Below are 13,151 nucleotides of genomic sequence, written 5' to 3'. Positions count from 1 at the left end.
GCTGAGGAGGGGGAGTGTGGGCCAGCCTGGGTGGGTCCCTGGCGTTTGCCCGGGGTTATCTCAGGGTGGGGATGAGGGAAGACACGCGGATACGGTTTATTACCGATATTATCGATTATCGATTATCCCGTGTGGGCTCGGCCCCGCCGGGACTCGAACCCGCGGCCCCGCCGCTCCCGGGAGGCCCCGCCCGCGGAACCGCGCGCCGCGCAGAGCCCGCCCCCTCCCACAGCCGCCCTGCCATTGGTCAGTAACCTGCCAATCAAAAGGAACGCACCCTTGGATTGGTTGATTAGAGGGGCGTGGTTGCGGGGGCGGAGCGGCGGGAGGGCTTCCTGCGGGCGCCTTTGCGCTGACCCCCGGCATGGTGGGACCGGGACGGACCGGGGGGGAACCGGGGGGAAAGCGGGATGGAGCGGGATGGTCCGAGATGGACCGGGGGTTAAACCGGGGGGAAACCGGGGTGGATCGGGGGCGGACCGGGAGTTCTGAGCGGGGTTGCATGGCCAGGCTGCCCGGAGGGTCCCAGGGTTGGGCACGGCCGGGGGTCCTGCAGTGACCGTGGCCTGGGGGTCACTGCCCGGGGGTCCCAGGGGGTCCCTGCCCAGGAGCTTCACATCGGGGGTCTCCCAGCGAGTGTCAGCCCGAGGTGTCCCCAGCCGGGACATAGCAGGGCACGGGGCTGTCCCCAGGTCCCCCCAGCCCCGGTTACCCGCGGGTGTCCCCAGGTCCCCCATCCCCGTTGGTGACCCCGGTGGGTGTCCCGGCAGGCGGTGATGGGGGTGCAGGTGGTGGTCACCCTGCTGGCCGCCAGCCTGATGCAGAAGATGGCCCCGCACTGCTCCTTCGCCCGCTGGCTGCTGTGCAACGGCAGGTGCGGCTCTGTCCCTGTCCCCCGTGTCCCCCGCGCCCCCTGGGCACACCGCGCCCCTGTCACCCCCCTGTCCCCGCAGCCTGTACAGGTACAAGCACCCCTCGGACGAGGAGCTCTGCGCCCTGGCCGGGAAGCAGCGCCCCAAGAGCAGGAGGGACAGGTCAGCGTCACCTGGGGGTGGGAGCGGGACACGATCGGGGCTGGGGACACGTTTGGGGCTGGGGACACGTTTGGGGCTGGGGACACGTTTGGGGTTGGGGACAGGGATGGGGCTGGGGACACGTTTGGGGTTGGGGACAGTGGGAGCCACCCCAGGGTGCCAGGGGTGACACGGGGACAGCCGGGTGTGACACAGGGACAGCCAGGCGCTGCTGTGCTCCCTGCAGGAGGGCCAGCGGCGTGGCCGAGGACAAGCCCCTGTCGGTGCCACGGGACATCGAGCTGCAGCTGGACACCAGCCCCATCACGGCCGTGGACGCGCTGGGTAACGCCCGGGCACGCTGCGGGGTGTCCCCAGAGCGGTGACAGACCTGTCCCCAGCCCTGTGCCATGTCCCCAGCCCAGTGACACAGTGTCCCCGTGCCCGCAGTGCTGCGCCATTTCCTGGAGTACCAGTGCCATGTCCCCAGCCCTGTGCCATGTCCCCAGCCCAGTGACACAGTGTCCCCGTGCCCGCAGTGCTGCGCCATTTCCTGGAGTACCAGTGGTTCGTGGATTTCTCCGTCTACGCCGGCGCCGTGTACGCCTTCAGCGAGGGCTATTTCTGCCTGGTGAGCCCGGCCCGGGAGAGCAACCTGGGCGTGCTCTGGTGCCTGCTCACCGTCCTCTTCTCCGTGTATCCTCAGTTCTTGGGGTCCCACGCAAAAAGGGGAACCCCAGCACCGTTTTTCCACTCCCGTCTGAGGCATAACACTGAATTTTAGGGGGTGTTTATGGGGAATTCTGCAGGTGCCCCACAGAGGAGCTGGTGGTGGCTTCGTGGTGGGGATGGTTTGGGGTGGGCAGAGGTTTGGGGGTCCCTGCTGTCCCCATTTCCTTGACAGCATCCCCAGCAAGGTGTTCTGCGTGGTGATGCGTCACTATTTCCGCTCCGAGGAGGGCGGCGAGCGCTCCGTGTGCCTCACCTCGGCCTTCTTCTTCCTGCTGCTCGCCATGCTGGCCCTGGTGGTGCGCGAGGATTACCTGGAGTTCGGCCTCGAGGCCGGTGCGCGACGGGCACGGGGACAGGGACAGGGCAGGGGAGGGGGCGCTGGGGACCCCGGCCAGGGGGTCACAACACGCCCAGGGGTCACTCAGCACTCGCAGGGGTCACTCCCCCTTTGGTCAGTCCTCACTACCCCCTGGTCACTCCCCCCTGGTCACTCCCCAGTGGTCACTCCCTGGTCATTCCCAGTGGTCACTCTCCCCTGGTCACTCCCCCCTGGTCACTCCCCCCTGGTCATTCCCAGTGGTCACTCTCCCCTGGTCACTCTGCAGGCCTGGCCGGAGTCTCCTCTAACCTGGAGCCCATCCTGAAGCCGCGGGGCTGGGAGTGGACGTGAGTGGGGACCAAACCCCATTTTGGGGACATTCCTGGGAAGTTTGGGGTGGGACAACAACATCACCCCTGTCCTTGTGTGTCCCCAGGCTGGCACAGCAGTGTCCCCCTGTCCCTGTGTGTGTCCCCAGGCTGGCACAGCAATGTCCTCCTGTCCCTGTGTGTGTCCCCAGGCTGGCACAGCAGTGTCCCCCTGTCCCTGTGTGTGTCCCCAGGCTGGCACAGCAATGTCCCCCTGTCCCTGTGTGTGTCCCCAGGCTGGCACAGCAGTGTCACCCTGTCCCTGTGTGTCCCCAGCCTGGCACAGCAGTGTCCCCCTGTCCCTGTGTGTGTCCCCAGGCTGGCACAGCAGTGTCCCCCTGTCCCTGTGTGTGTCCCCAGGCTGCCCCTGGCCAGGCTGGCCTTCAAGCTGGTACTGGTGGCCCTGAGCTCCTTCCTGGGCGCCTGCCTGACCTTCCCGGGGCTGCGCCTGGCACAGACACACCTGGATGCACTGAGCATGGCAGCTGGCAAGCCCCTGACACAGTGAGGAGCGCTGGGGACACTGGGGACAGGGGGACACCTTGGGGAACCTGGGATGGGGGGCACAGACACACCTGGATGCACTGAGCATGGCAGCTGGCAAGCCCCTGACACAGTGAGTGACACCTGGGGAACTGGGGATGGAGGGAGGGGTCTGGGTGCAGACCCCAGGTCTGGAGGTGGGGAGCTGCGGGGACCTCTGGGGGTCTGTGGGTGGTGACTCCCCAGCTCTGGGGGCTCTCTGGGGGGGTCTTGGGGTCTTCTGGGCTCTGGGTCTCTGGGTTGGTGACAGTCCCTTGCAGGCTCCTGCTGCACGTGGGGTCTCTGGGGTCTCTCTGGGGTCTCTGGGGTCTCTCTGGGGTCTCTGGGTTGGTGACAGTCCCTTGCAGGCTCCTGCTGCACGTGGGGTTCGTGGCCCCCGTGCTGGTGGTGCTGCTCTGGGTCCGGCCCCTGGCCCGCGATTTCCTGCTCCAGGCCCCGCTGGGCAAGCAGACGGTGCAGATGTGAGTGCCACAGCTGGGGGACATCCCGGTGACAGTGTGACCCCCGCGTGTGACGGTGTCCCCCAACATCCCCTGTGACACCCAATGGCCCCTGTGACCCTCTGTGTCCCCCAATGTCCCCCCATTGTCCCCTGTGACCATCCGTGACCCTCAGTGACCCCTGTGGCATCCAGTGGCCGCTGTGACCCTCTGTGTCCCCTGTCCCCTCTGGATCAGGGATCCCTGTCCCTATCCCTGGTGCCATCCTCGGTGCCATCTCCGGTGTCTCGTGTCCCCTGTGGATCAAGGGTCCCTGTCCCCAGCCCTGTCCCCACCCCGGTGCCACCCTGTGTCCCCTGTCCCCACCCGGTGCCATCTCCGGTGTCTCGTGTCCCCTGTGGATCAAGGGTCCCTGTCCCCAGCCCTGTTGCCACCCCGTGTCCCCTGTCCCCATCCCAGTGCCATCCCCGGTGTCCCCTGTCCCCACCCGGTGCCATCCCCCGTGTCCCCTGTCCCCATCCCAGTGCCATCCCCGGTGCCATCCCCTGTGTCCCCTGTCCCCACCCCGGTGCCACCCCTGTGTCCCCTGTCCCCACCCCGGTGCCATCCCCGGTGCCACCCCTGTGTCCGGTGTCCCCACCCCGGTGCCAGCCCCGGTGCCACCCCGTGCCCGGTGTCCCCGCAGCCTGTCGGACGCGGCCTTTGACACGCTGCGCCTCTGGGCCGTGGTGGCGCTGTCGCTGCTGCGGCTGCTGGGGACGCGCCACCACCTGCAGGCGTACCTGGCGCTGGCCGAGCGCTGGGTGCGGCGCATGCGGCGCCAGGCGGGGCGGATCCCGGCCCGAGACATCCAGCGGCAGGTGCGGGGCCGGAACGGGAGCGGAGCGGGGATGGGAACGGGAACGGGGATGGGAACGGGAACGGGGATGGGAACGGGAACGGGAATGGGAATGGGAACGGGAACGGGAACGGGAACGGGGATGGGAACGGGGATGGGAATGGGAATGGAATGGGAATGGGAATGGGAATGGGAATGGGAACGGGAATGGGAATGGGAACGGGAATGGGAGTGAGAACGGGAACAGGAATGGGAATGGGAATGGGAATGGGAATGGGAATGGGAATGGGGATGGGAATGGGAACGGGGATGGGGATGGGAACGGGAAAGGATATGGGAATGGGAACGGGAATGGGAATGGGAGAGGGAACGGGAGCGGGGATGGGAATGGGAATGGGAATGGGAACGGGAATGGGAATGGGAACAGGAACGGGGATGGAACACGGGAACGCGATTGGGATCAGGAATGTGATCAGGATCAGGGTCAGGATTGGGATTGGGAGCGGGAACGGGGTGGGGATCAGGGTCAGGGTTGGGATGGCGATGGGGACCAGGACTGGGATTTGGGACTGGGATCAGAATGGGGATTGGGATTGGGGCATGGCTGCCAGGGTTTGCGCTGGGGATTCCCGCATTCCCGCAGATCTCCAGGATTTACTGCTACGTGTCCGTGGTGAGCCTGCAGTACCTGGGCCCCGTGATCCTCACGCTGCACTGCGCCCTGCTGCTCAAGACGCTGGGTGAGCAGGGGCTCGGGGGGCTTTGGGGACGGCGGGAGGCCACCAGGACCCCAACTGTCCCCGGCTGTCACAACCCCCAGCTCTGGATGTCCCCTGGTTCTGTCCCCTGGTTCTGTTCTGGTTTGCAGTGGGGACAAACTCAGTGCTGGGGCTGTGCCACCAGCAGGGCTGGGGCACGGGGACACGCCAGAGCTGTCCCCTGTGTCCCCCAGACCCCCATTCCAGTCCCTGTGTCCCTCAGACCCCAGAGCTGTCCCCTGTGTCCCTCAGACCCCATTCCTGTCCCCTGTGTCCCCCATTCCTGTCCCCTGTGTCCCCCAGACCCCAGAGCTGTCCCCTGTGTCCCTCAGACCCCCATTCGTGTCCCCCAGACCCCAGAGCTGTCCCCTGTGTCCCCCAGACCCCAGTCTGTCCCCTGTGTCCCCCATTCCTGTCCCTGTGTCCCCCATTTCTGTCCCCTGTGTCCCCCATTTCTGTCCCCTGTGTCCCCCATTGCTGTCCCCTGTGTCCCCCATTGCTGTCCCCTGTGTCCCCCATTCCTGTCCCCTGTGTCCCTCAGACCCCCATTCCTGTCCCCTGTGTCCCCCATTCCTGTCCCCTGTGTCCCCCATTCCTGTCCCTGTGTCCCCCAGCCCCCATTCCTGTCCCCTGTGTCCCCCATTCCTGTCCCTGTGTCCCCATGCCCCCATTGCTGTCCCCTGTGACCCTCAGACCCCATTCGTGTCCCCAGACCCCATTCCCGTCCCGTGTGTCCCCCATTCCTGTCCCTGTGTCCCCATGCCCCATTCCTGTCCCTGTGTCCCCATGCCCCATTCGTGTCCCCCAGACCCCATTCTGTCCCTGTGTCCCCATGCCCCCATTCCTGTCCCCTGTGTCCCCCATGCCCCATTGCTGTCCCTGTGTCCCCCATTCCTGTCCCCTGTGTCCCCCATTCCTGTCCCCTGTGTCCCCCATTCCTGTCCCCTGTGTCCCCATGCCCCCATTCCTGTCCCCTGTGTCCCCCAGCCCCCATTGCTGTCCCCTGTCCCGCAGGCCAGCACTCCTGGGGGCTGTACCCCGCCGTGTCCCCCGCCGTGTCCCCAGCAGCGCCGGTGGCCCCGCCGCGCCCCGAGGGTGGCCCTGGGGACGCCGAGGACGTGCAGGTGGTGGTGCAGGAGATCTCGGGGCTCCTGGGCTGCATCTTCACCCCGCCCTTCTTCCGAGGACTCTTCTCCTTCCTCACCTGGTGGGTGGCCGCCTGCCAGGTGGTCACCAGCCTCTTCGGGCTCTACTTCCACCAGTACCTGGCGGCCTCCTGACTGGGGGGACTGGGGGGACTGGGAGGAACTGGGAGGAACTGGGAAGGAACTGGGAGGAACTGGGTGCTGCCGGTCCCTCATTGCTGCCCTGCCTGCTTGTGCCACTTTGAGGACACCTGTGGGGACATTGGTGCCACTTTGAGGACACCTGTGGGGACATTGGTGCCACTTTGAGGACACCTGTGGGGACATTGGTGCCACTTTGAGGGCACCTGTGGGGACATTGGTGCCACTTTGAGGACACTTGTGGGGACATTGGTGCCACTTTGAGGACACCTGTGGGGACAGTGGTGCCACTTTGAGGACATTGGTGCCACCAGGACGGGTTTAGTGCCACCGCTGTGCCTGTCCCTCGTTGGGGACACTCCAGTGCTGCCTTTTCCTGGCGGGCAGCGGCTCCTGGCGTGCTGGGGACACGCTGGGGACATCCAGGAGTGGCACCAGAGATTTCGGGGTTCTTGTGGGGTCTCTGCATCCCCGTGCTCCGTGTGACCCCAGCAGCCTCGGGGGTGGCTGCTCCACAATAAACAAGTGACACCAGTGTCGTTGTCACCCAGAAGCTGCTCTTGGTGTCCCCAACTCCCCCAGCTTTAGGCGCCACCCGGGAGGAGCAGACCTGTCCCTGTCCCTGTGGTCACCCGGGGCTGGTGACACTGCGAGTGGGGACAGGGTCCCTCTGAGCGCAGCGTCCCTGGGGTCACCTCAGGCTGGTGACACTGGGAGGGCTGACAGGGCCGGGGTCCTTTCCCTGTCCCTGGGGTCACCTCAGGCTGGTGACACTGGGAGGGCTGACAGGGCCGGGGTCCTTCCCCTGTCCCTGGGGTGGGGACACAGAGGGTCCCCGCGATGCGAGCTGTCCCTGGGTGCTGCAGCTCCGTGTAACGGGATTAGCAGCTCCGGGCTGCCCGGAGAAAGGGCCGGGGCTCTGATCCTGTTTGATGGCCTTGTAATGGTCCCTAATTCCCTCTGCCGAGCCGGGAGCAGCAGCAGCAGCAGCGCTGGGCCGGGGTTAACTGGGCTAATCCAGCTCCTCCTCCTGCTGATGCTGCTGCTGCTTCTCGGGAATCCTCGCTGTGTTTGAGGAAAAACAATTAGAAAAAATAGAGGGGGAAATTCGCATTTTGTAAGTGGGGAATCCAAAGCCCAGCCCAGAGGGAAATGGGGAACCCAAAGCCCAGCCCAGAGGGAAATGGGGAACCCAAAGCCCAGCCCAGCCGGCTGGGAAGGCGCCGTGCGGGGGCGTTCCCGCAGGGTTTGGGGTTCCGGGGGCGCAGGGGCTGTGCCCGCTGTGTCCCCGCTCTGGTGTCCCCTGTGCGGTGGCGGTGTCCCTGCCCCGCTCTGGTGTCCCTGTGCGGTGTCCCTGCCCGCTGTGTCCCGCTCTGCTGTCCCCTGTGCGGTGTCCCTGCCCGCTGTGTCCCCGCTCTGGTGTCCCCTGTGCGGTGGCGGTGTCCCTGCCCCGCTCTGGTGTCCCTGCCCCGCTCTGGTGTCCCTGCCCCGCTCTGGTGTCCCCTGTGCGGTGGCGGTGTCCCTGCCCCGCTCTGCTGTCCCTGTGCGGTGTCCCTGCCCCGCTCTGCTGTCCCTGTGCGGTGTCCCTGCCCCCTGTGTCCCCGCTCTGCTGTCCCTGTGCCGTGTCCCTGCCCCGCTCCGGTGTCCCTGCCCCGCTCTGCTGTCCCTGCCCGCTCCGGTGTCCCCGTGGCTGTCGCCGCCCCGCCGTCCCGCCTGTCGCCTGTCGCGTTGCCAGGGCCGGGGGCAGACACGCAGCCGGAGCGTCCCGCGGGAGCTGCCCAGACGGGTGACCCCGGCCGGCGGCGACAGTGACAGATCGAGCAGCCGGCGGCGCAGACACGGCCCGGGCACCGAGGGGCCCCGCGGGGTTTGGGTCTGGGGGCTGCAGAGCCATGGGGCGGGCGCGGGGGCAGCGGGAGGGGATGGGGAGCCGGGGGGATCCCATAGCTGGGGGGGCTCGTCCTGGCAGGGACGGATGTGGGGAATCCATTAACACCCCATTTTATCCCAAATGGGATCCCTAACAGCAGGGGATGAGGGGAATCCATTTCCACCCCATTTTATCCCAAATGGGAGCCCTGACAGCAGGGGATGAGGGGAATCCATTTCCACCCCATTTTATCCCAAATGGGATCCCTGGCAGCAGGGGATGAGGGGAATCCATTTCCATCCCATTTCCACCCCAAATGGGATCCCTGGCAGGGAGGGATGCAGGGAATCCTTTCCACCCCACTTTATCCCAAATTAAATCCCTGGCAGGGAGGGATGCAGGGAATCCATTTCCACCCCATTTCCATCCCAAATGGGATCCCCGGCAGGGTTTGTGATGGGATTTCTGAGGGGTTTTGAGGGTTTTTGGGATGATTATGAAGGAGTTTTAAAGGGGTTTTTTTTGGGAGGATATGAGGGTTCTTTTTTGAGGGTTTTTTGGGAGGTTGTGAGGAGATTTTGGGCAGAGGATGTGAGGGGGTTTTTGGGTGGTTATGAAGGGTTTTTGGGGGGGATTATGAAGGTTTTTTGGAGGGGTTTTGAGGGGTTTTTTTTAGCATTGTGAGAACATTTTTGGAGGGATGTTGAGGGGTTTTTTGAGTTTTGTGAGGGGTTTTTTGGGGGGTTATAAAGGTTTTTTTGGGGGGAGTTATAAAGGTTTTTTTCGGGGGTTATAAAGTTCATTTGGGGGTGGTGTTAGGGTTTTTTGGGGGGTTTATAAAGTTTTTTTGGGGAGGTTATGAAGAGCTTTGTTGGGGGTTTATAAAGGTTTTTTGGGGGTTATAAAGGGGTTTTTTGGGGGGGTTTAGTGTTTTTTGGGGAGGTTATAAAGGGTTTTTTTTGGGAGAGGTTATAAAGGTTTTTTTGGGGGGAGTTATAAAGGTTTTTTTGGGGGGTTTATAAAGGTTTTTTGGGGGTTATAAAGTTTATTTGGGGGTGGGGTTAAGGTTTTTTGGGGGGTTTATAAAGGTTTTTTTGGGGAGGTTATGAAGAGCTTTTTTGGGGGATTATAAAGGTTTTTTTGGGGGGAGTTATAAAGGTTTTTTTGGGGGGAGTTATAAAGGTTTTTTCGGGGGTTATAAAGGGTTTTTTTGGAGGGGTTAGGGTTTTTTGGGGGGTTATAAAGGTTTTTTGGGGGAGGTTATGAAGAGCTTTTTGGGGATTATAAAGGTTTTTTTGGGGGTTATAAAGGGTTTTTTTGGGGGGTTATAAAGGTTTTTCGGGAGGTTATAAAGGGTTTTTTTGGGAGGGGTTAGGTTTTTTTGGGGGGTTATAAAGGTTTTTTTGGGGAGGTTTATGAGGTTTTTTTGGGGGTTCTAAGGGTTTTTTTGGGAGTCAGGAGCGGTTTTTAGTCCGGGATCCCCGAGCTGGGGAGGCTCCACTGCCCGAGCCGACAGCGCCACCTGCTGCCACCGCCTGGGAACAGCGACAGCGCGGGGGCTCCTTCCCTTCCTCGGGATCCCCAAAATCCCGGCAAATTCCCGGCAATCCCCCCAAAATCCCAGCAAATTCCCGGCAATCCCCCCAAAATCCCAGCAAATTCCCGGCAATCCCCCCAAAATCCCAGCAAAGCCCCGACACAAAGCACGGCAGGAGATTGGTGTGGTCAAGGGGGCACAACCCCCCCAAAAAAAACATTAAAAAACCCTAAAAATCCTCACAAAAAACACCTCAAAATCCTCACAAAAAAACCCTCAAAAAAAAAAATCCTCACCAAAAAGAATCTCAAAATCCTCACAAAAAAACCCCCTAAAAATCCTCACAAAAAACCACCTCAAAATCCTCACAACAAAACACCTCAAAAATCCACACTACCCTTAGAAAAACCCCCTCATAACCCCCCAAAAAACTCCTCATAACTGCCCAAAAATTCCTTAAAAAACCCTTCATAATCCCCCGAAAAACCCCTTAAAAAAAAACCAAAATCCTTTCACAAACCCTCATAATGCCCAAAAAACCCCTCACAACCTCCCCAAAAATTTCCTCACAAACCCCTAAAACTCTCTTCACAAACCCCCCAAATTCCCTTCACAAACCCTCATAATGCCCAGAAAACCTTCACAGCCCTCAAAAAATCCTCAGAAAAACCATCACAATCCCCCCCAAAAATCTCCACACAAACCCTCAAAAATCTCCTCATAACCACCCAAAAAACCCCTCAAAATCCCCCAAAAATCCCCCAAAACGTTCCAGGCCTGAGAGCCAAGAGAAGCCGTGGAGAGCCCCAGAGTCAATCGTATTTTTTATTAAATATACATCCTCTCTTGGCACAAATCTTAAAATATATAAACATTATATAACAAAGTGTCTTCACTGCAATAAAATAGAATCCAGATCCAAGAAAAGCCGTCAAAACCGACACGCACACGTGGATGGTGAGGGCACGGGAAAAAAGGCAATTAACAGTGTTTGTGCTAATTAATTAATTAACAGATGCATAGACCACACAGGCAGTGACCGGTGCTGGGACACCCGGCAGCTCGTGGTGATTTTGGGGGGAAATGTGGGGAAAAAAGGGGGAAAGAAAGGGGGAAAAGGAAAGGGGGAAAGAGGGAAAAGAGGGAGGGGAAAAGGGGGCAGGAAAAAGGGGAAAAATGGGAGAAAAAGGGGGAAAATTGAGGGGGAAACAGGAAAGGGGGAAACAGGAAAGGGGGAAAAAGAAAAGGGGGAAAAAGAAAAGGGGGAAAAAAGAAAAGGGGAAAAAGAAAAGGGGGAAAAAGAAAAGGGGGAAAAAGAAAAGGGGAAAAAAGAAAAGGGGGAAAAGAAAAGGGGGAAAAAAGAAAAGGGGAAAAAGAAAAGGGGAAAAGAAAAGGGGGAAAAAGAAAAGGGGGAAAAAGAAAAGGGGGAAAAAGAAAAGGGGGAAAAAGAAAAGGGGGAAAAAGAAAAGGGGGAAAAGAAAAGGGGAAAAGAAAAGGGGAAAAAGAAAAGGGGGAAAAAAGAAAAGGGGGAAAAAAGAGGAAAAAGGGGAAAAAAGGTGAACAAAAGGGGGCAATGAGCCCCTAGAAGGTACAAAGAGAAGATCCCAAACCAGCCAAGGAGCTCAGAAAGTTCCCCCAAACCATCCCAGGGTGCCTGAGGTTCCTGGAGCATCCAGGCTGTGAGGGGAAAACGTGCTTGGGCTGTTGGGAAAACGCTAAAAAGCTGCAATTTTGACGATTTGGGTGCGTTTTTCTGGACCTGGTTTTCTCGAAGTGCCAGTGCGGGGCTCAAGGTGCAGGAAGAAGCAGGAAGGGGGAAAGGGAAGGGAAAACAAAAAGCACAGAATTGGTGGTGATGCTTTAAGGACCCGTGAGAAAGGGGAGTGGGAAATTAAATTCGAGAGGAATAAAGTGGAAAATTAGGGAATTGCAGGAAAGGAGAAAAGGACAAAAAAAAAAGGGGAAAAACTCCTGTTTTGAGTTGTTTCCTTTCTCAGAGCTCTCCCTGGCCAGCACACCTCAGAAAAAATCTGGAACGTGTGTGAATCCATGCAGGGAAGAAGAGAAGGGAAGGGAACACTCTGTTTCCCCTTTTCTACATTCAAAAAAAGGGAGAAAAAAAAAAAAAAAAAAAAAAAAAGCTTTTTAAACCAACCCAAAGCAGCAACAGGCTCTGAGAAACAAAAGCACCAAAACCATCAGAGGCTGAACTCAAGGACAAACACCCAGCCTGCAAAACTTGTGGGGGAAATTGGCTGAAATTCCGAATTTCAATCGGGTGCAGCTGCTAATTAAAGAAGGGCTCGTCAGCACCCCCAGGCTCCTGGAATTCCTGCTTTTCCCAGCGGGGAGGGGACAAGGAGGGACAGGACATGGGACATGAACACTGCTGGGGGTTCCTCCCTCTGGATCAGGACTGGAGCAGGGTAAATCGGCTTCTCCATTGGAGAAAAGAAACGGGGGCCTGAGCAGGGGAAAGCAGAGCTGGGAGTTTTGCACAGCCCCCAGACAATGACACAGAACTGGCGGCCACCACCTCCCAAAAGCGCAGGGATCCTCGATTCCCAGGGACATCGCAGAATGTGTCACCCTGATAAAATAAATCCCTTTTGCAGTGCTGGGAACGCTCGGTGTGCCCACACCCCCTGATTGCTAAGGAAACATTTGGCATCGGGAGCAGCTCCGTGCTCCCGAGAAGTGCAAAGACAAAAAGGAAAGGAGAAGGCTGCTCCTGCCCCCTTGTGCAATTCCTTCCACTGCCACCCATCCCAAGTACACAGCAACCAGGAAAGGACAGGCTTGAAGGTAAATATTATCTTTTTCCTTACATTATGGACTCTCTGAAAAAAGGGATTTTTCCACCTTGGTTTGTGTAATCTTCCATCAGAGGAGCCTGAAGTCTGCTCTGACCTCTGAATTTAACAGAGGGATGGATCACCCAATAAAAAAAAAAATCTGCATTTCCCTGAAAACTGATTGGAAAGAGGAACAGTGGGAGACTCTGGAATCCCAGCTGGAAGTGATTGGCACTGCAGGGTTAAATCCACGGGGATTTCAGGGCTGGAGCAGTGAGGGATGAGCCGGTGAGCAGAGGTGCCAGGACCTACACAGCAGGTACCACAGGGGACACCAGGACAGCTCTGTGGGGACAGCCCGGCTGCAGCAGGGCTTGCTCTGCCAGCTAACACTGAGTGAAACCCTTTGGGGGGTTTGCAGGGTGAGCAGCTCCTCCCTCAGCGCTGCAGCCCTGGAAATGCTGCCTCTCCAGGGCAGGGCACACAGGAGAACACAGATCAGCTGGAGAGCATCCAGTGTGCAGCCCAGGCACAGCCCCTGCCCGGCCACACCGACAGCACACAGAGCAATCTCCTCATGGAAGGGCCACAACTGCCCCGCTCTGTGCCTCCATCTTTGGTAATCTCAGAGGGACACCACAAACGAGGGACA

At 59.5% G+C, this 13,151-nt stretch overlaps 1 protein-coding gene across 1 annotated transcript; it reads left to right on the top strand.

Moving 5' to 3' along the window:
* The first annotated feature begins 319 nt into the window (after nucleotides 1-319).
* Nucleotides 320-6,831, top strand: TMEM161A (transmembrane protein 161A). The gene is made up of 12 exons (XM_064734475.1): nucleotides 320-367; nucleotides 771-874; nucleotides 954-1,034; nucleotides 1,261-1,358; nucleotides 1,553-1,709; nucleotides 1,927-2,078; nucleotides 2,351-2,411; nucleotides 2,793-2,936; nucleotides 3,323-3,436; nucleotides 4,101-4,275; nucleotides 4,897-4,993; nucleotides 6,026-6,831. The coding sequence occupies exons 1-12, from the start codon at nucleotides 365-367 to the stop codon at nucleotides 6,289-6,291; spliced, it is 1,452 nt and encodes a 483-aa protein (XP_064590545.1). The 5' UTR covers nucleotides 320-364; the 3' UTR covers nucleotides 6,292-6,831.
* The last annotated feature ends 6,320 nt before the right edge of the window (nucleotides 6,832-13,151 follow it).

The sequence above is a fragment of the Zonotrichia leucophrys genome, chromosome 28 (genome assembly GCF_028769735.1).
Source record: "Zonotrichia leucophrys gambelii isolate GWCS_2022_RI chromosome 28, RI_Zleu_2.0, whole genome shotgun sequence".
Taxonomy (NCBI): domain Eukaryota; kingdom Metazoa; phylum Chordata; class Aves; order Passeriformes; family Passerellidae; genus Zonotrichia; species Zonotrichia leucophrys.
This window is presented reverse-complemented; position numbering and strand designations above follow the sequence as displayed.

What these genes read in the sequence shown, in the direction of transcription:
- TMEM161A (XM_064734475.1), top strand. An exon ending in TGGCTGCTGTGCAACGGCAG is followed by an intron (nt 875 to 953) that starts GTGCGGCTCTGT and finishes CTGTCCCCGCAG; the next exon opens with CCTGTACAGGTACAAGCACC. An exon ending in CCGCGGGGCTGGGAGTGGAC is followed by an intron (nt 2,412 to 2,792) that starts GTGAGTGGGGAC and finishes GTGTGTCCCCAG; the next exon opens with GCTGCCCCTGGCCAGGCTGG.